A 26,103-nucleotide genomic window follows, 5' to 3' on the forward strand; every position below is an offset into this window, starting at 1 on the left:
CTTCTAATTCCAATGAATCTAGGACAAAATTGAAAAGCTATAAAACATCTATAAATAAGCAGTTACCTCTCTCACTTGTTTTGCAGGAATCCAGTTCACTTCTCTCTGTGCCAATCACTTGCTTTCCTTGTCTTTCCTATGATATTCCATTTGTTTATAAATCTCTTTGTTTTATGTATGTGTATGTTTGCTTACACAGTAAATATGTGTTTATATGATTTTCTCACATACATGTATAGATGTGTTTGTGGTATACTTGTTTTTGTAACAAAAATGGTCATAGATTTTTATATTCTGTGAGTGTCAGATTTTATTTATCTCCAGTGACAGAGGTTGATTTTATTCTGTACCTGCCCTGCTATTATCATTTTGGCTCAGAGACCATCTATGTATTTAATAGAGATTTTAGAAGTTTTTGTTTCTATTTTGCTTTTTAAAGCTTAAAAAATACATATATTTTCACTATATATAAATACATATTACACACATATATTTATATATCTTTGTACATATATTTGTTTTTGGTGTTGGTCACACTTGGTGGTGCTTAGGGGTTATTCCTAGCTCTGCACTCAGGAATTACTCCTGGCAGGTCTCTGGGAACCCTCTGGGATGCAGGGGATCAAGCCCAGGTTGACTGTGTGTAAGGCAAGTGCTGTACCCACTATACTATTGCTCTAGACCTCAGAGCTTAAAGTTATAAGGTAGATTGTTTTCTTTCTGTATAAAAAGTATTAGGGTTGGGGGTGTTTGGCCATGCCTTGTACTTGGGAGCATATATGGTGCTCGGGATAAACCTGGGGTCAGTTGTGTGCAAGGCAAGTGCCCTACCCACTATACTATCTCATTGGCTCTTAGGATCCCATCTTAAAGCTATGCCATAATTTATGTAATGTAAGCACATTTGGTTGTTTCATTCCAAATATGAATGACCTTGAACATGCCTTGTTTTTGACCTATGTCGATAATTCCTAATGCAGAATGATGAGGTCCAAGGCGATACCACTTATGCTTTTCTTTGTTACAACTGAAATGAAGTGAAGGTGGAGGAACTCTGGAGAAGGGCTGGGCACCCCAGCCCTGGGCTCGGACACTTTCCCATAGCTTGTGTGCAGGCTTTGACGAAAGGGCCTGAAAAACCAGTGCTCTCTGGGGTGGAGAAGCAGCCATTGCTGCTCTTTCTGTTTGTTTTTGGTCACTAGAATAAAGGTGAACGTATTAAGATGCAAACAAGGTATAGTGTTTTGCCATAAAAATAGGAACTCTTTTATGACCTTAAGGATTACACACAGTAGAGAGGTTGGAGCCATAGCACAGCAGGTAGGGCATCTGCCTTGCACACCACCAATCTGGGCTCAATCCCCAGCACCCCATACGGTCCCCTGAGCATTGCCAGGAGTGATCTCTGAGCAAGCCCTGAGCACCGCCGGGTGTGGCACCCAAACAAAAAACGAAAAAGTCACCTTGAAGTTGAATCTGTTTCTCCTTCATGTTGATAAAGCTGCTCGGAGACCAAGTGCTGCTGACTTTGGCGGAGCAGTTGTTGATTTGTGGGAGGCGGCGGGGAATGGTGGTACCTCTCCTCTTTCCCGGGGCTGGGAGTTGAGTGAGCGCTGTCTCAGAGTGAAGCATCATTTCGAACTACTTTCAGCCCCTGTGAAGTGCTGTATGTAAGCCCTCACGAGTATGTGTCTCTCTGTCACTGTTGAAGTACTGCCCGGGCGGGGAGCTGTTCGACCACATCATCTCCCAGGACCGCCTGTCGGAGGAGGAGACGCGGGTGGTGTTCCGGCAGATCCTGTCGGCCGTCGCCTACGTGCACAGCCAGGGCTACGCTCACAGGGACCTCAAGCCAGTGAGTGTCGGGCCCTCCCGCTAGACAGCACCTAGGCCAGCTGCGGGGCTTTGTTTCAGGGGGCTGGGGTGGGGCTGTGCAGGGGACTGAACCTATGGCTTCATCTGTATGAAGCCTGTGTTCCACCACATGGGATAGCTTCACCCTCAGACTTTGTGCCTTTGTTTTAATGGTAGTGTACCCCCCACCCTTTACTCCTGATATGATTGCTAATTATTATTACAATATTTTTGCTTATTAAATAGGTTCATTTATTTATTTTAATTTTTTATTAGTGAATCACAGTGGGGTACAGTTACAGACTCACAAACTTTCCTGCTTGCATTTCAGTCATACAATGGTCAAGTACCCATCCCTCCACCAGTGCCTATTTTCCACCACCAATGGTCCCAGCATCCCTCCCCCCCCCCCCACCTTTTCCCCTCCACCCTACCCCACCCCGCCTCTGTGGCAGGGCATTTCCTTTTTGTTCTCTCTCTCCTTTTGGGTGTTGTGGTTTGCAGTAGAGGTATCAAGTGGCCATCATGTTCAGTCTGTAGTCTACTTTCAGCCCGCATCTCCCATCCTGAGCGGACCCTCCTAGCACCCTTTACTTGGTGGTACCTTCTCTTATCTGAGCTGACTTTCCCCCCAGCTTGCGAGTCCAGCTTCTAAGCTGTGGAATAATCCTCCTGGTACTTATCTCTACCATTCTTGGGTATTAGTCCCCCATTCTGTTACTTTATATTTAATAGGTTTATTTTTAAATTTTATTTATTTTTTGGTTTTGGGGTTTGGGGTCACACCCCCGTTGTGCTCAGGAGTTACTCCTGGATCTGCACCACTCCCTGGGAACCATATGGAATGCTGGGGATACAACCTGGTTTGGCCTTGTGCAAGGCAGACTCCAACCTGCTGTGCTATTGCTCCAGCCCCACATAGAGCACTCTTTAAAAACATTTTTTTTCTAAACATTTTTTGGATCAAGTTAGGGTAGTATTTTTTTTTCTTAACTCCTTTGATTGTTAATTTCACTATGCCTCAGAAAGAAACAGTTCAGTGGAGTGGCTACTTCAAACTATTTTTTTGTTGTTTTGCTTTTGGGCTGTACAGGGCTTACTCCCTGCTCTGTGCTGAGAGATCACTCCTGATGGTGCTCAGGGAACTATGTGGGGTGCCTGGGATCAAACCCAGGCCTGCTGCATGCAAGGCAAGTGCCCTACCTGCTGTACTCTCTCTGTCCTGGACTGGTTACTTTTTGAGGACAGAATAAAAGTATGTATACTTTTATTTTGGGCCTGGGGTATTTGGGCCACATCTGGTGGTGTTCAGAGCCTGTTCCTGGCTCTGAATTCAGGGGTCACTCCTGGTGGTGCTCAGGGGATTATTATACAGTACCAAGGGTTGAAACAGGATTGGTCACATGCAGGGCAAGTGCCTTAACCAAGCCCTGTACTACAAGCTCTGTACTATATCTCCAGTTTTCAAGATGTGACTACATTAAATCTGCTCTGACTAGTAATGATGGGGAACAGGGATGTCATTTATTATTATTATTATTATTCGGAGAGCCCGGCAAGCTACCGAGAGTATTCGATATGCCAAACACAGTAACAACAGTCTCCAATGGAGACGTTACTGGGCCCGCTCGAGCAAATCGGCGATCAATGGGAGGGCCTTTATTATTATTATTATTATTATTATTATTATTATTATTATTATTATTAAACCCTATGAACTATCTTCCTGGCCTTAAACAGGTTTTTTTTTTTTTTTTTTTTTTTTTTTGGAGAGGGGAGTAGGCCACACCTGGCTATGCTCAGGGCTTATTCCTGACTCTCTGCTCAGGAGTCACTCCTAGTGGGGGTCAGGGGACCATAGCAGATGCTGGGGATGGAAATGGGGTGGGCTGCATGCAGGGCAAGTGCCCTACCCAGTGTCCTATTGCTCTGGCCCTGAATAGGTGTTTTGATTTATTTTATTTTGGGGTCCGCCCAAGTGGTGCTCAGGGGTCAGGGGCCCTCAGTTGGCTGTGGGCATATTCCTGGCAGTTCTTGAGCAGTTGACCAGTGGTTTGATGTAAGGGCCTGAGGATACAGTGTTGCTCAAGGACTGTGGTGCTAGAGGCCACCTGGGCCACTTCTGGTGCTTGGGGACCTCCTAGGACGCACCTGGGGATTCTCAGGGGACCCTCTGGTTTTAAGGGTCAAATTGGGACTTTGCATGTGCTTTAACCCCTGCATGTGCCTTAATCTCTCTGGCCCCTTAGTAGGGATTTTGATCTCAAGGTCAGAGACCTAGAAAGGATCAGTACAATTTGTCAGTTTTAATATCCTTTTCTCTCTGTTTATTCACAATAGTTTTAGATGGTTCCAAACATAATTATTTGGGTTGAAATTTTTCTTTTGGCACAAACTGTGTTTGTTTATAATTGAACAAGCAACACTAAGGAGAAAAAAACGTCATGCTAATGTCTCTTGTGGGGAAGCTGAATAGTTACCAATGTTCCTTTTGTAAACAACCTTATGTAGTTTCTGGAACTGGCTGGAGGTAGAATGTGATATAAAGAAATCAGTATATAGTTATGAAAATACCCTTTTCCCCCCACAGGAAAATTTGCTATTTGATGAATGTCATAAATTAAAGCTGATTGACTTTGGTCTCTGTGCAAAACCCAAGGTAAGTGCAGACAAAATACATTTGTTTTCTGGACCAGAGATAGTGCAATTGGTACAGTGGGTAGAGTGTTTGCCTTGCAGATGGCTGACCTAGGTTAAACTTCACTAAGTTCTCTAGATTACCAGTTCACAGCTGGCTGCATTGTGGGCGCCTCAGGATATTCCAAGGGGACCATAGATAAAAATCAAATAAATGAGGGTTTGTGCAGGAGACCCACCAGCAGGATGGGAGGGGCCACAGGAAGGAAGCAAGGTTGGAAGGGAACATGGTGGGGACAAAGTTGAGAACCACTGTTCTAGATAATTCTGATATCTGGCAAGATTGTTCTAGGTCCACAGGGTGTGAAAACCTGTGGGTGTGCCCCAAGAGCAGTCACAGAGCGGGGGTCCTTGAGTGCATGACGCCATGGACACCGCATGGGCCTCGGGTTTGCCCCCACTTGCTGGTTGTCTCTGGTGGAGCTTGGAGAGCCTGTAGAACTGGTGCTGGGACTCAAACCCAGGCTTTTTTCCTGCAAAGTGTGCAGTCTGGCCAGCCAAGCTATCTCTCTTCCCCCCAATTAATTTTGGGGGGCCAGGGCCGCAGCATATCTAATGGTGGTCTTCAGGGGCTACTTCCAGACCCAGTGGTTGGGTGTCACTCTCGGTAGTGCTTGGAGGACTGTGTCATGCTGGGGATAGAAACAGGCTTCCCACATGCAAAGCACGTGCTTTAGTCATGACTGTTTTGCTGGTAAAATTACTCTGTATCAGTGTGTGTGTGTGTGTGTGTGTGTGTGTGTGTGTGTGAAATTTGTGTGTGTAGGAGGTATGCTGGAAATTGGACCCAGGCTCTCACACATACAAAGTAAGTGCTCTACTACTGAGCCTCATCCCTAGTCCTTGACCATGTATTTGCAAGTTAGGGTTTGTAGCCAAGAGGTGATGCCTTTGTTCATTTAGGTAGGAGTTCTGCGAGTTTAGTGCAAAGCTCTTCTTATTCCAATATAAATGTTTACATAATAGTTTGATTTTGAGGGATAATCTACTTATTGATGGAAAAAAAATTCCAGATGCCCTGTGAAGTTTTCCACTCTTCCATTTGCTTGGTTTGCTCCCTGTGGCACCCTGGCATTTGCTTGGTTTGCTCCCCGTGGTACCCCTGTGGCTTGCTGACTCTGCGGGCTGCCCCGAGCTCCAGTGCAGCTACTAGCAGAGGCTTCCCTGTGACAGCCATGGTTGGTCCTTCCAGTCTCTGAACTGCACTGTGCACTCATTAAGAATGTGGAAAATCAGGGGCCAGAGCCCTAGTACATTGGGTAGGGAGGGTGCTTGCCTTGCATGTGGCAGACCCAGGTTTGATCTTTGACATCTCATATAATCCCCAGAGGAATTATTCCTGAGTACAGAGCCAGGAGTAACCCTTGACCATTGCCAGGTGTGACCCCAAAATAAAGCAAAAAACAATGTGAAAATTCAATAGCCCAATTTGGAAACAACCTAAATGCCCAAGAATAGATGACTGGATAAAGAAAGTATGGTATGTGCATATATACAATTGAATACTACTTGGCCATAAGAAAAGGTGAAGGCATGCAGTTTGCTGGTAAGTGGATGGGTCTGGAGAGGATCATGATGACTGAAATTGGTTAAAGGGAGAGGAACAGACTCAGAATGTTCTCTTTCATATGTGGGATGTAAAGAAATTTAGCAGGGGAATAACGAATGCCCAAAGGCAAGAGAAGCAAAGAGCAGAACTGGTCTTCCATAGGACACTTGCTCTTGCCATGTGTGAGGGGTGGGTCTGTGGGGATAAAGGACAATGGTGGAATAAAGGAAATGTGGAGGGGAAAATTTCCCTCCAGGCTGGGCATCTGGAGGGAAATTGGAGACTGATGGAGGGTGGACACTCGTGAAGGGATTGATGTTAGAACATTGTATCCCTGAAACTTAATATTGAATTACTTTGTAACTCTAATTCTAGGCGGTTCAATTAAAACATTTTTTTAAAAAGTTATAAAAATAAAAGAATGTGGAAATTACAGACTTGTCTCAACCTTTCATAGTTCTGAGATTATTTTCTGTTCCCATCTGAATGAGCTCAGTACAAAAGGGAAGCAGGTTGTGTCCCTTTGGGTTGTAAATCTGAGTCTTTCTGAGTTTCCTCTCCCTCCTCAAGCGCTTCAGACACCGTCAGTGGAGCCCAAGTCTGGGAGCCAAATGCTCAAAGGCTTGTTTTTCACTGGCAGGCATATAAAGATAGAACATTCTGCAAACAGATAAACCGGTATAAGTCCTGTCTCCACAGGAGGCAGAGGAGGGTCTCTGAGAGAGACTATTAGGTTTTTATTTATGGTGGCCGCAGAGCTGGCCACGTAGACATTATCTCAAGAGGCAGGTTTTGCTGGGACAAGATTGCCCTATTTTTTTTTTTTTTTGGCTTTTGGATCACACCCAGCGGTGCATAGGGATTACTCCTGGCTCATGCACTCAGGAATTACTCCTGGCGGTGCTCAGGGGACCATATGGGATGCTGGGAATCGAACCCAGGTCGACTGCATGCAGGCAAATGCCCTACCCACTGTGCTATCGCTCCAGCCCCGATTGCCCTAGCTTTTGCTCCATCTCCTGTTGTAGTAGCTGTAAATGAAATCTCGTAGTTTCACAAGTGCTTTGCTAGGTGTAGAACTCATGTTGGGTCACAGTATGATCTTCATTGTGTTGCCGTATTCTGTGGGAAGGCAGAGCGTGAGAAACAGAATCCTTATTTTTGAATGGGTCTGGAAACTAAGTTTGTGATTTATAACTGAGTCTTACAACTAAACCTAGAAAATAGACTTCTGAAACCTGTTGTGCCTTCTTCCCTCTAAGGAAGAAGATGCTGTAATGGAGGGTCTAATAAAGAAATAATCCTTTTTCTTGGGCACTTAGGGGGTGGAAGACATGAATGCTGCATGTTTCTGAGCATCATGCAGATGGGTATCCAGAGGAAGTCTGAACCTGATTTTGTTTGACTGCACTAAGGGGAGGAGGATTTTGTTTGTGCTTAGTGACATGTTGGAGGGAGCATGGTTCCATGCGTGCATGTGGGCAGATAGTAGAGCTGGCAGCAGAATCTTCCCTTATTTGGGGGTAACTCCTTAGGCTTTTTTTGCTAGTTCTGAAAGAATATCTTTCACAGTTTCATTCTCTATAGGTACTATAATGAATAAGTTTTTCATTTTTACCTTACTGATAGGGTAACAAGGATTACCAACTACAGACGTGCTGTGGAAGTCTTGCTTATGCAGCCCCTGAATTAATACAAGGCAAATCATATCTCGGATCAGAGGTAATTACCTACTAGTTAGCTCAGTACATTACCAATATACATGATTGGAAACCTGTAGTATGTCTGACACTGTGCTGGGGATGCAGCATGCAGGTAAGAAGTAATATTGCCCATCAAAATCTGTTCAGAGGGTATGCTGTGTAAACTAATAAATCCAGTGAATAGTCTGTAATAAATGTAATAATGCCTACGGGCTGGAGCAATAGCACAACGAGAGCATTTGCCTTGCACGCGGCCAACCTGGCTGACCCAAATTCGATTTCTCTGCCCCTTGAACTGCCCGGCAAGCTACCGAGAGTATCTCGCCTGCAAGGCAAAGCCTGGCAAGCTCCCCACGACGTATTTGATATGCCAAACACAGTAACAGTTGTCACAATGGAGATGTTACTGGGCCTGCTCGAGCAAATCGATGAACAACGGGAGGACAGTGACAGTGCACTTAATGAAGTGGATGTGCGTTTTTGCTATCCCTGTTGTTATTTTTGTGTCACACAATCTCACAACTTCGATTGCTTCATCTGTAGATAGAGCACAAGGCCATGATTGCCTGCACGGTCAACAGAGATGCTGGTTAACACAGAGAGAGACCTGTACTTTGTCCACATTTGGTCATGAAACCAAACCTTACCGTCCTATAAGGAGGCTCAGACTCACACAGCTTGGCTGAGGCTGCTTTACCACTGTACCATCTCTCCTCCAGCCCCGCATTTTATTTTAGATACTGCCCATCTTCCCTTGGAACCCTCCCCCAAGCCTCGATCATGGATGGGAGTGCTTCCTTACTAGACTGCCATGGTGTCATTGTTGATCAAGGCAGACTGCTGCTTGAGTAAATAGTGCGAGGGCTCTTGGGACACGTGGATAGCTTCTAGAAAGGTTAAGTTCTTTCTGGGAATTTGAGGTTTGTCCGGCTGTTTGTGCTGGCAGGCTCATTTCTAGTTCCCTATTTGAAAAGTCAATTGTTGAACTTTATGGAGGTTTCTCTGCATTAGAGAAGACTTTACAGTGGGGCTTAGTCACATTTGCTGATTCTCAGTAGTAAATTCTAAGGCTTGTTTTGACATCCCAATGCCTGTTTACACAGTCCTCATTCGTAATAAGCCCTCAGTCGCTGTGTAGAATCGTCTCTGAGAGTCAGAAACCTCATCTTACCCCACTTGGCCCAGTGCAGTCTTACCAGCTGGAGGTTACCTACTGGAGGGTGATGCACTGGCTGGAAGTTGGGCGGCCCCTTACTGCTGATGGGTGCCTCAGATGAGTCTTCCTCTCTAGGCTTTAATTTCTCTGTGTCGCATGAACAGCTGGATTGGATGATCTCAGAACTCTTGGTGGAGGAGTGGTGGGCAGAGGCTGGTGAGCCTTCTTGGGCTCCTTGTGATGCTCAGGGGGCCATGGGAATTGGGAATCAAACTGGGCATGTGCCCTGACTGCTGTCCTAACTCTTGGCACTGATTTTTATCTCCCTCACAGGCAGATGTCTGGAGCATGGGCATACTCCTTTATGTGCTCATGTGTGGCTTCCTACCATTTGATGATGATAATGTCATGGCTTTGTATAAGAAGATTATGGTGAGCACTTATAAAAGACAAACACATGAAAGAATTTTTTTCGTTTGTTTTTGTGGCACACCTGGTGGTGCTGGGGGACCGTATGCAGTTACCAGATTTGAATGTGTGTGGCAGCTGCAACCACATCCTAGGCAGCCACAGGCCGTAACCTCTACTCTCTCTCTCCAGTTTCAAGAAAAAGTAATTTTTGCTGTTCGTCAAAATCTTTTGGGGTAGATAGTGACTTTAAGGGGAATGTGTGGGACTTTTTAAAAAAAATTTTTTATGCTTATGATGATGATGATGATGATAATGATGATGATGATGATGATGATGATGATGATGATGTTTTTGGTCACACCCAGCAGTGCTCAGTGCTTACTCTTGGCTCTGTGATTAAGGTCACTCCTGTGGGCTCAGGGCTGGGGATCATAAGGCAAGTGCCTTACTTAATATATCTCCATCCCCTCTCTCTGGTTCATGATCTGAGTGTTGATTATACCTCTGTATCTGAAAGCTTAGAAGGTTTATAAGATGCATGATTTGCGCTATGTATCGTGCGCCTTTAACATCATCGTTAGCTTCTTATGATATTATTTAGGGTGCCAGGGATTGATTGAACCTAAGACCTTATATCTTACAAATTTCTTTTTTTTTTTTTTTTGTTTTTTTGTTTTTTGGGTCACACCCAGCGATGCACAGGGGTTACTCCTGGCTCATGCACTCAGGAATTATTCCTGGCCGTGCTTGGGGGGCCATGTGGGATCCTGGGAATCGAACCCAGGTTGGCTGCGTGCAAGACAAATGCCCTACCTACTGTGCTATCGCTCCAGCCCCAGATCTTACAAATTTCTTAGCTATGATTTTACTATATCTCAAAGCTAAGTTTTTACCTTCAAAACAAAAAAAACAGTTCAGGGTTGAGGCAGATGGCAGAGCACTTGCCTTGTTTGTGTGAGGCTGGGGATTTAATTCCTGACACTTCAACAAAAACAAAAGAAAATAAAAATATATCTGTGGGGATTATTTTTGTGTGTGTTGAGCTTTGTAAATGCTTTATGTGTCTTGGATATTAGCCTTTTATCTGTTGTATTATGTGCAAATATTTTCTCCCCATCAGTAAGGATGGGGAGAAGAATATCTTCTTATTTTCATTTAATTTTATAATTTATTTTTGGAGTAGCAAGGCAAGTGCGCTGTAGCCCAGGTGTGGTCTTTTCTTTTTAGCCTGAATTTCTTTTTTTTTTCTTTTATTTTTATAAAGTTGTTCACAATATTTGATAACATTTAATATTCGAACACCAATTCCAACACCATAACACCTTCCCACCACCATATTTCCACCCCAAACCCCAAACCCTGCCCCCCCAAAAGACCAAAATAATTTATTTTGTATTGATTTTTAGGAATAATCTGCTAAAAGTGAGACAAAAAACGTTTTCTTAGAGGGAAGCATGTGAAGATTGTTGTATTTCACCCTATTTCACTAAGGAATCATTAAGCCCTTCTATAAGAGATGAGTAACATGTTGTTAAATATTGATCCTTTTGTGCATATATATATGTATAAATACATTTTCCCCTAAGATGGTTGCCTTCTACTTTAAACCCAATTAAATGTGGTGTGCTACTCTTGGTATATTGGTAGTGTAAAGTATGAGTGGCTGCTTGGTCTAGGAATAGATTCACTCTTGGGTGAGGCTTGTCCGATCGTGTGGAGAGTGGCCGTGAGCACGGCAGCAGTTGAGTTCTGGAGTTTTTCAGCTGCCAGGGCTGGCTTCGTTGGGACAGGAAGGGACCTCACCCACCCACATCTGGTTGCCCCAAATGAAACAGCCTTAGCCTGAATTTCTTTTGTCATGAAAACCCTTTTTAATTTGATGTAGTCCCACTTGTTTATTTTTGTTATCCTTACAACAGAGTATAATCTTAGGATACCTCTGAGGTCTATTCTGGAGAGTTCTGCCTTTTTCCCCATTGTCTTTTATGGACTCTGGTTTGATGTACTTTCAGTTACTTTGTAGGGGTGTAGCCTCACATCTTTATAGGTATATTAGAGGCCACACTTACCACGAAGATTTCAGTACCATCTCATCTCTACCATTATTATCCCCTCCTTTCCCCCTTTTTCCTCTGGTAACTACCATAATTTTCAGCTCAAGTCTTGTCCCAAATGGCCCAATTTTATCTTTTTAATGGCAGTGTAGTATTTATTTCGTCATGTATATACAGCACTCTTTTGTTTGTTTTTTGGGTCACACCCATTGATACTCAGGAGTTTACTCCTGGCTCTGTACTCAGGGATCACTCCTGGCTGTGGTTGGGGGACCATTTGGGGTGAGAATTGAACCCCAGTTGACTGTGTGCAAGGCAGGTGCCTTGCCCACTGTACTATCTCTCTGACCCTGCACCACCACTTTTCTATCCAGACACTATTTTTGGGCATTTATGTTGATTCTGTGGTCTGGGTTTTGTGGATAATGCTGTTATGAGCATATGGGGTGCAAATAACTTTTTAATTAATTAGTTTTTCATACCATTCTGATAAATATCTAAGAATAATGGCGCTAACACTAAGGGTTCCACAGGGACCAGTGAGGGGGACAATCCCAGTTCACACACTCAGGAATCACTCCTGGCGGTACTTGAGGCACCATATGAGATGCCAGGGATTGAACCTGGTTTGGCTGTGTGCAAGACAAGCACCCAGCCTGCCCTCAATAGAAATTTGGAAATGTTCTTCTCACGCCCTCTTACATGCCCTCTGAGGTATGCATGCCTCAGTTTCACAGATCAGCCTTCAAGAAGAGTACACGGTCAGCTCTCCATCTTTGAGCTAGTTTGTCAGTTAAATTGATGTGATCTCAGAGAAGTGCTTCAGTGTTGGTAAGTTGGGGATGATGCTCTCTGGAAGTTCTTTGAAGTTAGGACTGTTGGGAGACTGAATAAAGACTGGAGTGACTATCCATGTAAACGGAGCTGGGGTTGGCAGTTGACAGTCTTCTGTGAGCGTCCAGGCCTCGAAGGGCCCTTGGCTTCTTATGGGGAGTATTTGGGAATCACAGTCAGGCAATGTGCCAGTTAAAGGGAACCGCCCTCTTAACCAGGGAGTAGTTCCGAATGCTTGGTTTGACTGGGCATATCCCAATCAAGAAGTCTGTTGTCGGGTGATCTAATTTTCAGATACCCTGAGGATGTGCACCTCATAAGGCAAGTGAAATACCATCTGGATTTTCTAACCGCAGGCTTTGATTTTAGAAAAATTATATCTTCTTTTTATATGGGTGGTTATATAGGGCTGTCGCCTTTGATTTGTGGTTTTAAAATGATGTAGTGCAGGTGTAAGAAGAATGCTTTGCAAGAGGGCATGCCTTAAGCTCTTCCAAATAATATCCAGAGATTTAGGGGCAAGTTAAACAGAAGAGACAGGGGGTGGGTAGGGAGGGGAAGGTAACATTCTTTTCTAGCCTGTTGGAAAGTAGCCTATTGATCTGACAAGAAATTATTGCTGAGGCTGGAACAATAGCACAGCGGGTAGGGGGCTTGCCTTGTACACAGCTGACCCGGGTTTGATCCCTGATAGCCCATATGGTCCCCCAATCACCACCAGGAGTGATTCCTGGACATTGAGCCAGGAGTAAGCCCTGAGCACTACCCCCACAACAAACATAAAACCACATACAAAAAGAAATTATTACTATCAATCTTGGGTTCTAAGGAAACTCTGAATGTATGAATAGCAGGCGTCTTGTGCTTCCGATGAACTTATCAGTTTTTTTTTAAATAACTTTTTTAAGTCATTTGTTTAGTTACAGACATATCAATATTCCAACACCAATCCCACCACTATTGTACCTTCCCACCACCATTATTTCCAATTTTTCCAACTATTCCTTGAGCCTACCCCCATAGTAGGTACTCAGTAATTTATTTTACATTGCTTATTATAAATTGTTAAGAGGATGATCAAAAAATGTTTCCTTAAAAGAAAGTTAGTGAAGATTGTTGGATCTCATCATGGAGCCCTCAAGCCCTTGTATAAGAGATTACTTAGATGTTGTTACAAGTTAAGCCTTCTGTGTTTGCATTTTGTTAAACAAGATTGGTTGCCTTCTACGTTACATCTCATCTCATTTGGTGTGCCACTTTGGTTTGTCAGTGTTACAGATGTCCAGCTGCTGAAATCATGGCCAAGTACTCCAGGGTATTCAAAATTTTTAATGGGGTGATATAGCTGGAGTTAAATTCTTTTTTTTTCTTCTTTTTTTGGGAAGGGGGTCACACACGGTGATGCTCAGGGGTTACTTCTGGTTCTGCACTCAGGAATTACCCCTGGTGGTGCTCAGGGGACCATATGGGATGCTGGGAATTGAACCCAGGTCGGCTGTGTGCAAGGCAAATGCCCTACTCACTGTGCTATTCTCCAGCCCCTGGAGTTAAATTCTTAACTAACAGGCAGCTTTGGTACGTATGTGTGACTGCTGGGCTTCCAGAAGTACCAGCAGATTCAGGGTGGGAATGGGGGTGAGCTCATCCCTGAGCCTGTGAAAGCTGGAGATTTCAGTCACAAAACCTGCATGACTGAGTTTTTCAGCAAATTGATTTCTGGATGAGTCTGTTCTGTGCAGTGGAGTCTGGCCGGGAGCACAGAGACGATGTGAAGTGTGGAAGTTTTCAACTTCCGAAGCTCTGTGTGGGCAGGCGTGGGGACTCACCCACTCCTCTTCGGGTTATTCAGGGAAGACTCAGCCCTCAGTGGAATCTGGAAGGAATTCTTCCACTTGTTGGTCTCTTTTGAGATTACTGAGTCTCTGGACCATGGACCATGGCTCACATGGTGCCAGAGGGGGTTCGTGGGCGTAAATGCCAGGGCTTCCAGAAGCACAGGGGTCTGTGGGGGAGGTAGCCCATCTCCGACCCTGTGAAAGCTGGAGATTGCAGCCACAAACCCCAAATACCTGAGTTTTTCAATTAATTCCGGGCTATAGCTCATCCCAGCAGTAGAGTCTGGCTAGGAGGACAGCTGCAATTGTGGAGTGTGGAGGTTTTCGGCTGCTGACTCTCTTATCTCATTTTCGGGGTGCTAAAGGCAAGGAAAGTTTGGCTAAGACCGTCACCAGTCTTCCTGGCTGGGTGATCCTCAGCTGGGGTCGGCACCAGAGGGCTGACAGTTTGCATCTGGCCCCCGGTCTCTGGAACAAACATCACTGGGACACAGCCATGCCTGTGCCTGTTTTTCTCTTTCCTTTGTTGCTCCTGTGGTTGTGATGGCCAGGGCTCGCTCACGCTCGGCTGTGGTGTTTGCCAGAGGCGCCCATCTGCTTGCAGTGCACACACACTTGGCCTCGGTGCTCACTGGGATCACACTCTTGTTTTGCACATGCCTGTTTCTGGTGCACTGGAGACCACACGCTCTGCTGTGAGGCCTAGGGTCCCTTGCTGCAGCGGCCCTGGGACAGCTCATGGGGCATGTGGGCAGCTGTGAGGTTGAACTTAGGACCTCATGCCCATACTTTGCTGCTGTGCAAAGTCTTCATGTAGTATCTGTGGCGGCTTTCATGTAACAGCGGTGGAGTTGTGTGATTGCGATAGAGTATAGGGCTCACAAGACCAAAACTGTTTAGTGTCAGCATGTTTATAAAGTTTTATTGATCCCCCTGTATAGAGTTAGTGATCCAGAGTGAAATGATTCTCCATAAAGCCTACAAATTCCTTTCTAAGAATACTGGCCTGAAATTTCCAATCATATAGTTTATCAAGAAACTGACCAAAACTGAGAGGAAGGACGCAGTAGACCACATGGAAGCTCATCAGGACACAGTGCTCAGGGGTCACTCCTGGTGGGGTTCAGAGAAAGATGCAGTACCAGGAATTGAACCTGTGCCTCCAGCATGCAAAACTTGCACTCCTGCCCATTGACCTATCTTCCTGGCTCTTCTATAATTTTTCTAATAATGAAAGTCAAATATGGTAACAAGTCAAAACAATATTTAGGGGTATATCATCATCATCAGCCTCCACGGCTGGAGAGTTAGAACAGTGGCTAACATGCATGCCTTTGTATGCAACTGACTTGGACTTGATCCCCGGCACCCTGTATGGTCTGTAGAACCCTGCCAGGAGGAATCCCTGACCACAGAGCTAGGAGTAGGCCCTAAGCACCGCCAGTTGTGGCCACCAAACAAAACCAAAAATCTCCTTCCCATGCATCTCTCTGACAGTTATTTAGATTTTTTTTTTGTCCGTTTTCAGAAATTAGCTGACTTTTATAAACTATGTGTATATATATTCTTTGAAACCTAGAATTAATGCACCATGCCCTTTTATTACTTTATGTTTTTTTAAAAATTTTTATTTATTTATTTTTGTCTCTTTTGGGTCACCCCCAGCGATGCTCAGGAGTCAATCTTGGCTCTGTACTCAGGAACTGCTTCTGGCAAAAGTCCTACCTGCTGTGCCATCGCTCCAGCCCTTTTAATGTATTGTTGAATATGATTTTCAAACACTGACTTTTAAAAAAAGGTGATCTTTTCAATGTTCTCCTAAAATTTTCAATCCTAAAATGTTTACTCTTAAAATGTTTTATGAATTTTGAACCCCCAAAACTGATGTGGAAGTTAGCTGAAGGGTCTTCTGCAGGCCAGGTGTGAGGACCTGTAGCTGTACAGAAGGAGGATTATATGTTTTTATGACTTGCGCTGAAGTTCTCTGCCTACAGCCTCTGCATATTTTTGTTGTTGATTTTATGTAACTAGATTCATATATATGTATTCCCATAAATGTACTTATATATGTATATATATGTATGTGGTGTGTATGTGTGTGTATACTTGTATATCCCTTCCTTTTTTTTTACTGCTGGGAGGTAAAGCATCTTGAAATTATGATTTGTATTTTAGTGGCCTTTGCATGTGATTGCTTAAAAAACAAAAATGTTTATTGTTGTGAATTTTCTTATGTTCTTGTAGCAAAAATATTTAACATTCATGAGCTTTTCTGATTTGCCAGACTACTCATGAGGTAGTTGCGATTATTGCCCTCTTTTTTACACATGAGAAACCAAGGGCCGATTCCCTAAATAATTAAGTACTTAGGACCTTATAGCTAATAAGTAGCAGAACTGGGATTTAAACGCAGGTAGTCAAGCTCAGAACTAACCACTGTGAAATATAGCTTCTCAACTCTGCAGTTGGTAGTCTTAGAGAATCTTAGCTTCTATGGAGGCTGGAGAGAGAGTATAGGGGGTAGGATGCTTGCCTTGTGCATGATCAACCCAGGTTTGATCCTTGGCATCCCATAAGGTCTGCTGTGCCCTGCCAGGAGTGATCCCTGAGTGCAGAGCCAGGAGGTAAGCCCGAGCATTATTGCGTGTGGCCCCCAAACTAAAACCAGAGAATTATAGCTCCCAGGGGAGAAAAGTGACTTCCATCCCAAGATTCTCATGTTCATTATTAACTTGGGAGCGTACTCAGACCTAACCAGACCCTCAACTTTTCTTCTCACTTCAGGTAGAGCCCTTGGGGTGGAGGGGTCCTTGCTTTCTTCATCAGCCTTGCTAGAACATCATGATAATCAAACGTTACATCCAAATGTCTGCTCCAGCTCTGACTGGCTGATTTCTTTGGTGTTTGTTTATTCACATTCATTATTCCTCCCTTGACGAAACTGTGCATCTTGATTCTGCTCTCATGTAATAAATATAAGCTGTCCCTGCTGGCATCATCCCTCCTTGTGCATTTAAAAGATGTTTCCTACTCCATACTTTTCATTGAAAAAAGAAAAATAGGACCACCCCTAGGTGTTCAGGATATTGATGTGTATCAGAAATTTTTGTAATCTTTCATGCTAAGATGCAATAGTGATACCCTGTGGATAGCACAGCGGGTAGCGCGTTTGCCTTGCATGTGGCCAACCGGGGTGACCCAGTCTCGAGTCCTCCACCCCTCTCGAAGAGCCCGGCAAGCTACTGAGAGTATCTCGCCCGCATGGCAAAGCCTGGCAAGCTCCCCGTGACGTATTGGATATGCCAAACACAGTAACAGTAAGTCTCACAATGGAGACGTTACTGGGCCCGCTTGAGTGAATCGATGAACAATGGGAGGACAGTGCTACAGTGCTACCCTACTGAAAGTGAACTGTGTTATAGCCAAGGTGTGCCTCACTTCCTGGTTTGGCCATAAACTTTGCTGAGTGGGTTTTTTTTTTCTTTTATCTCTCTAGGCGGGGATGATTACTACTATTTTTTAAAAAAATTTTTTGTTTGTTTGGTTTTGGGCCACATCCTGTGATGTGGCCACACATTCTGGCTCCATACTCAGGAATCACTCCTGGTGATGCTCGGGGGACCATGTGGGATGCCATAGATTGAACCTGGGTTGGCTGCATGCAAGGCAAGGGCCGTATTCACTGTACTATCTTGCCATCCCTGGACCTAAACTTCTATGTTGTTAATTTTCCTTCACTTGCTTGTTGAAGTTCACATTCAAGTTAGACAAGGCATTAAAGCTCTTACTATTTTTTTGCAGAGGGCATTGCTGAGGATTGAACCCAGGGCCTCATACTTACAAGACATATGCCCTGCCGCTGAGCTTCACCCTGCCCTTTTATGTGTTTTGTTAATATGAGGGGAATGAACCAGTATATAAGCTTCAGTGTTGTCTGCTTTATTTCTTAGTGCACTAGTAGCTGCAGGATTAATCCTTTATGGGAGAGGATTACCTTAAAAGAATATAAAAGTAAATGCTATATCCAAGTTTTGATATTTTTGGCAAGTCAAATAGTTTGTAGTGAAATGAATATGTATAAAATGTGTAATTCTTGTTCAGCAGAGATTTAGCCTCTCCTAATTAATATTATTTACTAATACTGTGTATTCTTTGTTTCTCCTACTCTGAATTTCATTTTTAGTTTTTCATGTATTTGCAAGTTGAAAATTGATTCAAATTAGGACTTTTATGCATTATTGTGGAATTTAATTTCACACATTATAGATTTTGAAATTTATTGTAATCTTGGCTCAGAACTATTGTTCCGAGTCGCAGTGTAATACAGTCTGCTGGTTGAATCTAATTATGGTGTCGTATCACTTGCATGCAGTATGTATCTTTGCCTCGAATGTTCTAAAATTCCTCATTTGGGAATAACACTGTGTCAGGGTTTTTTTTTTCTTTTTCTTTGGTTTGATGGGAAAGCCCAGCAGTATTTTACCCAGAGTATGTAACTCCTGTTGAAGAGGCTGACCTCATTTATCGCTGGCTTTTGTTGGCTGTTTGTAGCCAGAATGCTCAGCTGCAGTTTCCAGCACGATTCCTAATAGATTATTAATCTTATTAATGTCACCTGTATCCATTTACCATCACTGCGTTCTAAAACAAGCATGACTGGTCTCTCATTCTGGGAGTAGGGAAGTATGAGGGAAGTATAAATAATTCAGGAAACCAGAGTTGAGTAGCTTGGAAGTAAAAATTGCTTTCTAACAAGTACAATTTATAATTTTAAAGAAAATGAGCACATTATCTCCTTATGAGATTGTATTTTGCAATTACAGAATTGACTGCAGCCCTTCAATTACCAGTGGGTAAGATCACCTGTCTTTCAGAACTCCAGGTGGAAAACGATCAAGTTCAAACCCTTGGGAACTTCCAGGGTTGTTGTGCTTCGCCCATTGGTCTCTGCTCCTTCCCGCAACCCCTTGGTCTCTCCCTCTGCTATTCATTTCTTCCTCTCCTTCGCAAGGTAGTCATTCCTTTATAACCAATAATTCTCCTAAAGCAGAGCAGAAGCCAGGTTCAAGGGGCACACCTTGGTTGAAGTAGGACCTTTTGTTTTTTGTTTTTTGTCTTTTTAGGTCACACCCCGTGATGCTCGGGGTTACTCCTGGCTCTGCACTCAGGAATTACTCCTGGTGGTGCTTGGGGGACCATATGGGATGCTAGGGATCGAACCCGGGTTGGCTGCATGCAAGATAAGTGCCCCTCCACTGTACTATCGCTCTGGCCCCTAAGCAGGACCTTTTGTGAAGATGCTTTTCCCCTACCAGAATTGTTCCTTGAGATCTTTTCCATTTATTCCCAAGATAATTCTTTCAGTATTTATTTTAAAGCTTTTAAGATTGTGGTTTACAGAATTGTTAATAATGCAGTCGTTTTGGGTATTCAATGTTCCAGCTCCAATTCACCACCAGTGTGACCTTCCTTCCACCAATGCAGTCGTTTTGAGTATTCAGTGTTCCAGCTCCAATCTCACCACCAGTGTGACCTTCCTTCTACTACTGTCCCCAGTTGACTTAGCCCTACTCCTCCCAAGGCTACTCCTGGACAGGCACAAAATAATTGATCTGATGTTGCTTGTTATAATAAAAGTGGAATTATCAAAAGATGTAGAAGAAAATTTGTGAAAATTGTTATATCTCACAATGGTGTAATTAAAGTCATCATCTGAGGATTTGGTGAGCTGATGGTTGCTAGTTGAACTTTTTGTGTTACTGTTTTGAACTTATTGAACTTAGTGGGCTTCTATGCTACTTTCCCGTTCTAATTTGTTGTGCTTCTGCTGGGCTCTCTGTATTGTGGAATTTGGAGATGTCATGTGGAGATTCCAAGAGCCTCAGGATCTGTAGAATTGGGATGATTCTCAACCCCTGCCCAAAGACCAGGGTACTTGCGTGTTTCATCTGCTTTGTGTCTCTTCCAAGATTATCTGTGAAGCTGGGCGGGCCTTTTACATGGCAGAGGCTCTACTTTGAGTATTTAAACAAGGAGCCCTTGTCTCTGCTTCCTTAGACTTCCCAGCACAATGCAGTAGAAAATCATGGACTGGAATTAGGACTCAGCAATAGCACACTTGCCATTCATGTGTGAGGCCTTGGTTTCTATCCCTGATCCAAGGAGGTGAGAGAGGGAGAGAGAGAGTGATAAAAGAAGAAAGGTTTATCTCACCTAATCCTGTATATACAACAAAGCCTGGCAAGCTCTCGATGGCATATTTGATATGCCAAAAACAGTAACAATAAAGGTTCTCATTCCCCTTACCCTGAAAGAGCCTCCAGTATGGCACCATTGGGAAGGACGAGTAAGGAGAGGCTGCTAATATCTCAGGGCTGGGACTTATGGAGATGTTACTGGCACCCACTCGAGCAAATCGATGAATAACAGGATGACAGTGATACAGTGAATCCTGTATCTGGACTGCCCCATTCATTGTAGTCACCAGCATCCCTGGCTGTTACTCCAGTAGTAATTCCCAAATTAGGACAATCCAAAAACGTCTCCATTTGAAAAGATGTCTTAAAAGGTCTTATTACAAGAAAAAAAAGTGTTGTAATTGTATGTAATTGTATGTTAAACTTGTGGTAGCCATATATATTGTTGTGTATGTATATACAAATATAGTATGTTTATTCATTTATAAACATGTATTTATACTGTCACTGTCCTCCCGTTGTTCATCGATTTGCTCGAGCGGGCCCAGTAACGTCTCCATCGTGACAATTGTTACTGTGTTTGGCATATCGAATGCGTCACGGGTAGCTTGCCAGGCTCTGCCGTGCAGGCGAGATACTCTCGGTAGCTTGCCGGGCTCTCCGAGAGGGGCGGAGGAATCAAACTCGGGTCGACCATGTTGGTGCTTGCAAGGCAAACGCCCGATCCACTGTGCTATCGCTCCAGCCCATATTTATACATTTTATATAAATATTTATATTTCAAATCATTTTGTTGTATATCTTAAGGTGTGTCCACAGATACTGCCAGGTGTCTCCCGGGAGATGAAAATGCTATAGCTGAGACCCAGTGCCCTGTGATATTAAACATGTAATTCTTTTCCCTGGCTGAAACCCAATTTCTTCATCTGTGTAATGTGGCTAATAGTCCCTACCTGCTGCACAGGATAAGGGCACACATATTTTGTGTATTTTATTTTTTGATGTTGGGACCACACTCAGGTGTGCTCAGGCTCCTGGCTCTGTGCTCAGAGACCACTCCTGGTGGTGTTAGGGGGGCCATATGGGGTATTGGGGAAAGAACCCAGGTAGGCGAGGAGACTGCCCTAACCACTGTGCTTTTTCTCTGGCCCCATGTCTTGTGTATTTTTAAAGAACTGGGTACAGATAAGGGCTGGCTGAAGTGATCTATAGAACTGCCCCTGCACTCCCTTCCTGTCATTGTCTTGGTGTAGAGAAGGAAGCTGAGACTGTATTGATGGGTCCCTGGCCTCAGGACTATGGCTGGTACCCTGCAGAGCTGTTCTGGCCCGGGAGGGTGTGCGAGTGGCACATTTCAGGGGTTGATGTGAGCAGATGGTTTGTTCTTCAGAAGAGGTGCTGGGGCCCAGAGACGGCTGCATGGCTGCTCCTTTGGAGGGCAGGTGGCTGTCTTCAGAATGATTCTAGCTTTCCTTTCTACACTGAGCCCTTAGCACTCAGGCAAGCCTGGCTTTGGACCAACATACCCACCTTCACTTTACTACTTTTTACTCATTCCTATCCTGTTTATTTCAGACTGGAGACACTTTTATCATCTTTTATGTATAAAGAATTCTGCTGAGAATTTTCATTCTCTCTCTCCCTTGCTCTCGCTCTCGCTGTCCCCCCCGACATAGCTCAGGGGCTGCTCTTGGCTTAATGCTCAGGAATTGTTCCTCTTAATGCTGTGGGATGATGGGGTACCAGACATTGTACCTAGGCCTTCTGCATCAGAAGCTGGTACTCCAGTCTGTTGTGCTATCTCTCTGGCCCCACCCTCTGTCTTTCATTTCTCTATAGTTCTTTCAGAGGCATTACTTGTTTTATAGCCAGCAGCTGCAGCAGCAGAAACTAATATATAATCAGTTCTTGTGTGCCTGGCTCAGTGCTTTGTAGCATCACTAAATCCTAGCACCAGCTTCTTGAATCATACTATTCTCTTTTAATTGGGACAAGAAAGCCAAGGCACCAGACTAAATCAGTCATCCACAGGACTATGAAGTGCTCAATCCTGATTCATCTGTGCAACTTGTGTCTAGAAGCTCCACTCTTAGTGAACAGGCCAGGGCCGTAAGGAGCCTGCTACAAGTCCCTGGAACTGGTGAAAGGCAGAATAATAAACATTGAAATTAGTGTAAGGCTCAGGGCTTGCTCTTGGCAGTGCTCAGGGGACTGTACACGGTTCTGAGGATCCAACTGGGATTGACTGCATGCAAGGCAAGTTGCGATCCCCTTGTACTGTCTCCTTACAGGGTCCGACACTATTATAGGTGAATGGAACAAAATCGTGGAGAGCTTAGTCTCAGGTAGTGAGGCAGAAAAGAAGCAAAAATAAATAAATGAGTAACATGAGACACATGGTTAAGAACTAGAAAGAAAATGATGTGTGAGGGATGGTGAGAATGATTTGAGGGAGCGGAGGAGGAGGTGACACAGATACACAGGAGGGGACCTGAAGATGAAGACGGCATCAGCTAGAGCTGCTGTTCGGGGGAATCATTCTTGGGGAGGGGATGAACACAGAGGTCCTCAGACTTGGCTTTGACATATGGCTGTCGCTTGGTGGGTGAAGGGGGGCGTTGGAGGTGAGTCTGAGAACACTGTGGGTGGCGAGTGGAGCCTGGACTGGAGAGGGGGCTGTAGTGGCATCTGGACGATCAGTAGGAGCCTCTTGCACGGTACTGGATGAGAGACCAGTAAAGTAAAATTTGCCTCAGCAATGCAAAAATTGACTGCAGTATGCATTTGCTGTTTAATTTGTTCTTAGTTGTTGTCACCTTTGGGCATTTGTTAGCCCCCTACAATGTTTCTTTATATCCCACATATGAGAAAACTCATTCTGTGTTGGTCCCTCTCCTTCTGGCTAACTTTACTCAGCATGATACTCTCCATCTAGCTTCATAAGCAGCAAACTGGATTTCTTAGATTAATAATTTGCTCGAGCCCTCCCGTTGATCATCGATTTGCTCGAGCGGGCCCAGTAACGTCTCCATTGGAGACTTTGTTGTTACTGTGTTTGGCATATCGAATACTCTCGGTAGCTTGCCGGGCTCTCCGAGAGGGGCGGAGGAATCGAACTCGGGTCGGTCATGTTGGCCGCTTGTAAGGCGAACGCCCTACCGCTGTGCTATCACTATTCATCAAATATTATAATTGATGAGCCTTTTAAAATTGAATCTAGCATGGTGCTACCTTAGACGTTTGTCAGTTTTGATTTAACCTAAATGTCTGCATGTATTTTTATTTGTAGAGAGGAAAGTACGAGGTTCCTAAGTGGCTCTCTCCCAGTAGTATTCTGCTTCTTCAACAAATGCTACAGGTAAACTTTGGTGTTTATTTACTTATTCATTTGGATGAATTAGCTACAGTATGGTTGTTTGACCCAGTAGTTCTTGGAGGCCACCAGGCACTTTACTGGGGCCACACCAAACCACACTCGGGCTACTCCTGGCTCTCTCTTAGTGGTGCTAGGATCAAACCAGGATTGGTTGCATGCATGGTGAGCACCTTAATCCCTGGCTCGCTCTCTCTCTGGCTCCTGACCCAACTTTCAGATGCTTCCGTCCAACACCATTTTAACAACTCACCATATTCCATTCTTTGTATCTACTTTGCAAATATCCTCTGCTAGAGGCCTTCTAAAGTATGCTCTAAATACTTTTACAATTTTTAATATTTATTTATTTTTGAATGCCAGGTATTGAACCTAGGACCTTAAACATGCAAAACCTATGTGCATTACTGAACTCTACTCCCAGACAAATGCTTTTTTTCCCCAGTGTCTTGTGTTCCATTTTGCTTATGAGACCCAAATAAGTGCTTCAGTGAGCTGAATTGAGTGAGCCTGGATGGTATGCCATAGTTGTTCTCAAACCCTAGCATAGCTCAGATTTCCCTGATGGATTGTTAAAACACAGGTTGCTCACCCCAAGAGTATCTGATGAATAGCTCTGGGCAGGATTAGAAATTTCCGTAGCTCGCAAACTCCAAGATGCCGCTGCTTCTAGTCTTGGGACCACTTTTTAAGAATCACGGACTTAATAGGATGCCTCAGAGGTGGAAGAGAGGAGTGCTGAATGCAAACTCTCCACGCTCCGAATGACCGTGTGCAAACACCATCCAGCCCTGCCCTGATCAGTCACAAGGGATTCTGACCCTGACTTCACTTGTGTGTAGTTAGGAGGAGAAAATGGAATTAACAGGAAGGGCTTTGGAAATAATGAGAATCCTTTTAGTGCTATCTCTTTTTGTTTGTTTTTGGGCCACACTCAGTGATTCTCACTGTTTACTCCTGGCTCTGCACTCAGGAATTACTCCTGGTGGTGCCTGGGGAATCTTATCTATTGGATGCCCCGATTGGATGCCCCAGATCGAACCCAGGTCATTGCATGCAAGGCCAATGCCCTACTCACCCAGGTTTACTGCTTACAAGGCCAACATACTACCCACGTACTATCTCCCCAGCCCCTGGTTGTTGTTATTTTTTATTTCCTATTTAGTTTTTCTATCTGTTAGTCATCTCTGCTTTTTATTCAGATATTACCACAGGTTCTCCCATCTTGATTAAGTAAGGCCAGACCACCAAATCTCCATAAAAAGATTGACAATGTCTTCTCTTTTCTTCTAAGCTCCCCCAAATTTAATATCTGTTGATTAATTTTTCTCTCCTCATCCTTGAAAATTACAAATGGAAAAGAAAGGTGTGCTTTTCATGGTGCTCCTGTGATGGTGAGCTCCTTGGAGGTCGAGATTGCATGTTCAGTAAGAAAGCCCTGCATTGTGACTGCTTGAATATTAAATTGGTGAATATTTCCTGTGAATAGATTTTCCAGCAAAAGACTATTACATCATACAATAGATTGACTGAACTCATGAATAATGTCCATACCAATGAAGTTGGTGTTTGTCAAACATTTATCTTCTAAGCCTGTTGTTGGTTGCTGTAGCTTTTTAAAAATCTTGCCCCCCCTTCTCTAAAGAATTTATTCCAAGGCCATTTTAAGGTCTTTCACAGCATTTTTGAGATGATAAAGTTTACATGTGTTCTGATGAATTTTGAGTTCTTAAGAGGAGGGGAGTTCTGTATTCTCTATTTACAATGTTAATCTTGAGCTACTTCTTAATGACCACTAGGTGGACCCAAAGAAACGAATTTCCATGAGGAATCTATTGAGCCATCCCTGGGTCATGCAAGATTACAACTGCCCCGTGGAATGGCAAAGCAAGAACACAGTAAGTAAAATAAAATTCAATCGAATAGTTTTTGGATGTGATTTTAAATATGAAGGGCATATATATTTGTAGATTTACTCACCAGATTGGTGTTTGGGAGCTTGTAGACTAACGATGGGAGACTTGTCTCTTTAGCTCCAGGACAGTGGTTTCTGCTTTTTTTTTTTTTCTTTTGTGGGGGCAGGGGGAGGTGTGGGACTCCCAAACAGTGTTTAGGGAGCTTGGGGGCCATTGTTAGCCTTATTTAGACTGGTTGAGAGAACCTGATGGTTTGCTGCACAGCCCTGGGTTGCAGGGACCAGGGCTGAGGACGCCTGAGGACCATGCAATGCTGGGAAATCAAACTGGGGTCTTTGCATGCAGGGCATGGGCAACAGCCCTCCCCCAAGCACCCTGATAGTGGTTCTGAATTTAGCTGCAGGTCCTGAATTCAGAGTCCCTGGGTCCTTTAGGAGAAAGAAATCCTGCATGAGCCCTGTGTCAAGATATTTAATGAAGATATATAAATGTTTGATTTATATTCATTTAATGAATGTGCAGGC

The 26,103-nt window shown here is 44.0% G+C and overlaps 1 protein-coding gene across 7 annotated transcripts in view; it reads left to right on the forward strand.

Annotated features, from left to right (window-relative positions):
- MELK (maternal embryonic leucine zipper kinase) overlaps window positions 1-26,103 on the forward strand; it is a 68,633-nt gene that overhangs the window by 5,560 nt on the left and 36,970 nt on the right. For 4 of the 7 annotated variants that reach the window (XM_056117304.1, XM_056117306.1, XM_056117305.1 and 1 more), the window contains 6 exons: window positions 1,712-1,855; window positions 4,445-4,513; window positions 7,730-7,822; window positions 9,293-9,391; window positions 23,580-23,648; window positions 25,463-25,561. In XM_056117304.1, the coding sequence (XP_055973279.1) occupies window positions 1,712-1,855; window positions 4,445-4,513; window positions 7,730-7,822; window positions 9,293-9,391; window positions 23,580-23,648; window positions 25,463-25,561 (573 nt within the window). The remainder of the gene's footprint in view (window positions 1-1,711; window positions 1,856-4,444; window positions 4,514-7,729; window positions 7,823-9,292; window positions 9,392-23,579; window positions 23,649-25,462; window positions 25,562-26,103) is intronic. The other 3 variants (XM_056117307.1, XM_056117311.1, XM_056117310.1) reach the window with 2 other exon arrangements.

The sequence above is a fragment of the Sorex fumeus genome, unplaced genomic scaffold (genome assembly GCF_029834395.1).
Source record: "Sorex fumeus unplaced genomic scaffold, SorFum_2.1 ptg000034l, whole genome shotgun sequence".
NCBI lineage: Eukaryota > Metazoa > Chordata > Mammalia > Eulipotyphla > Soricidae > Sorex > Sorex fumeus.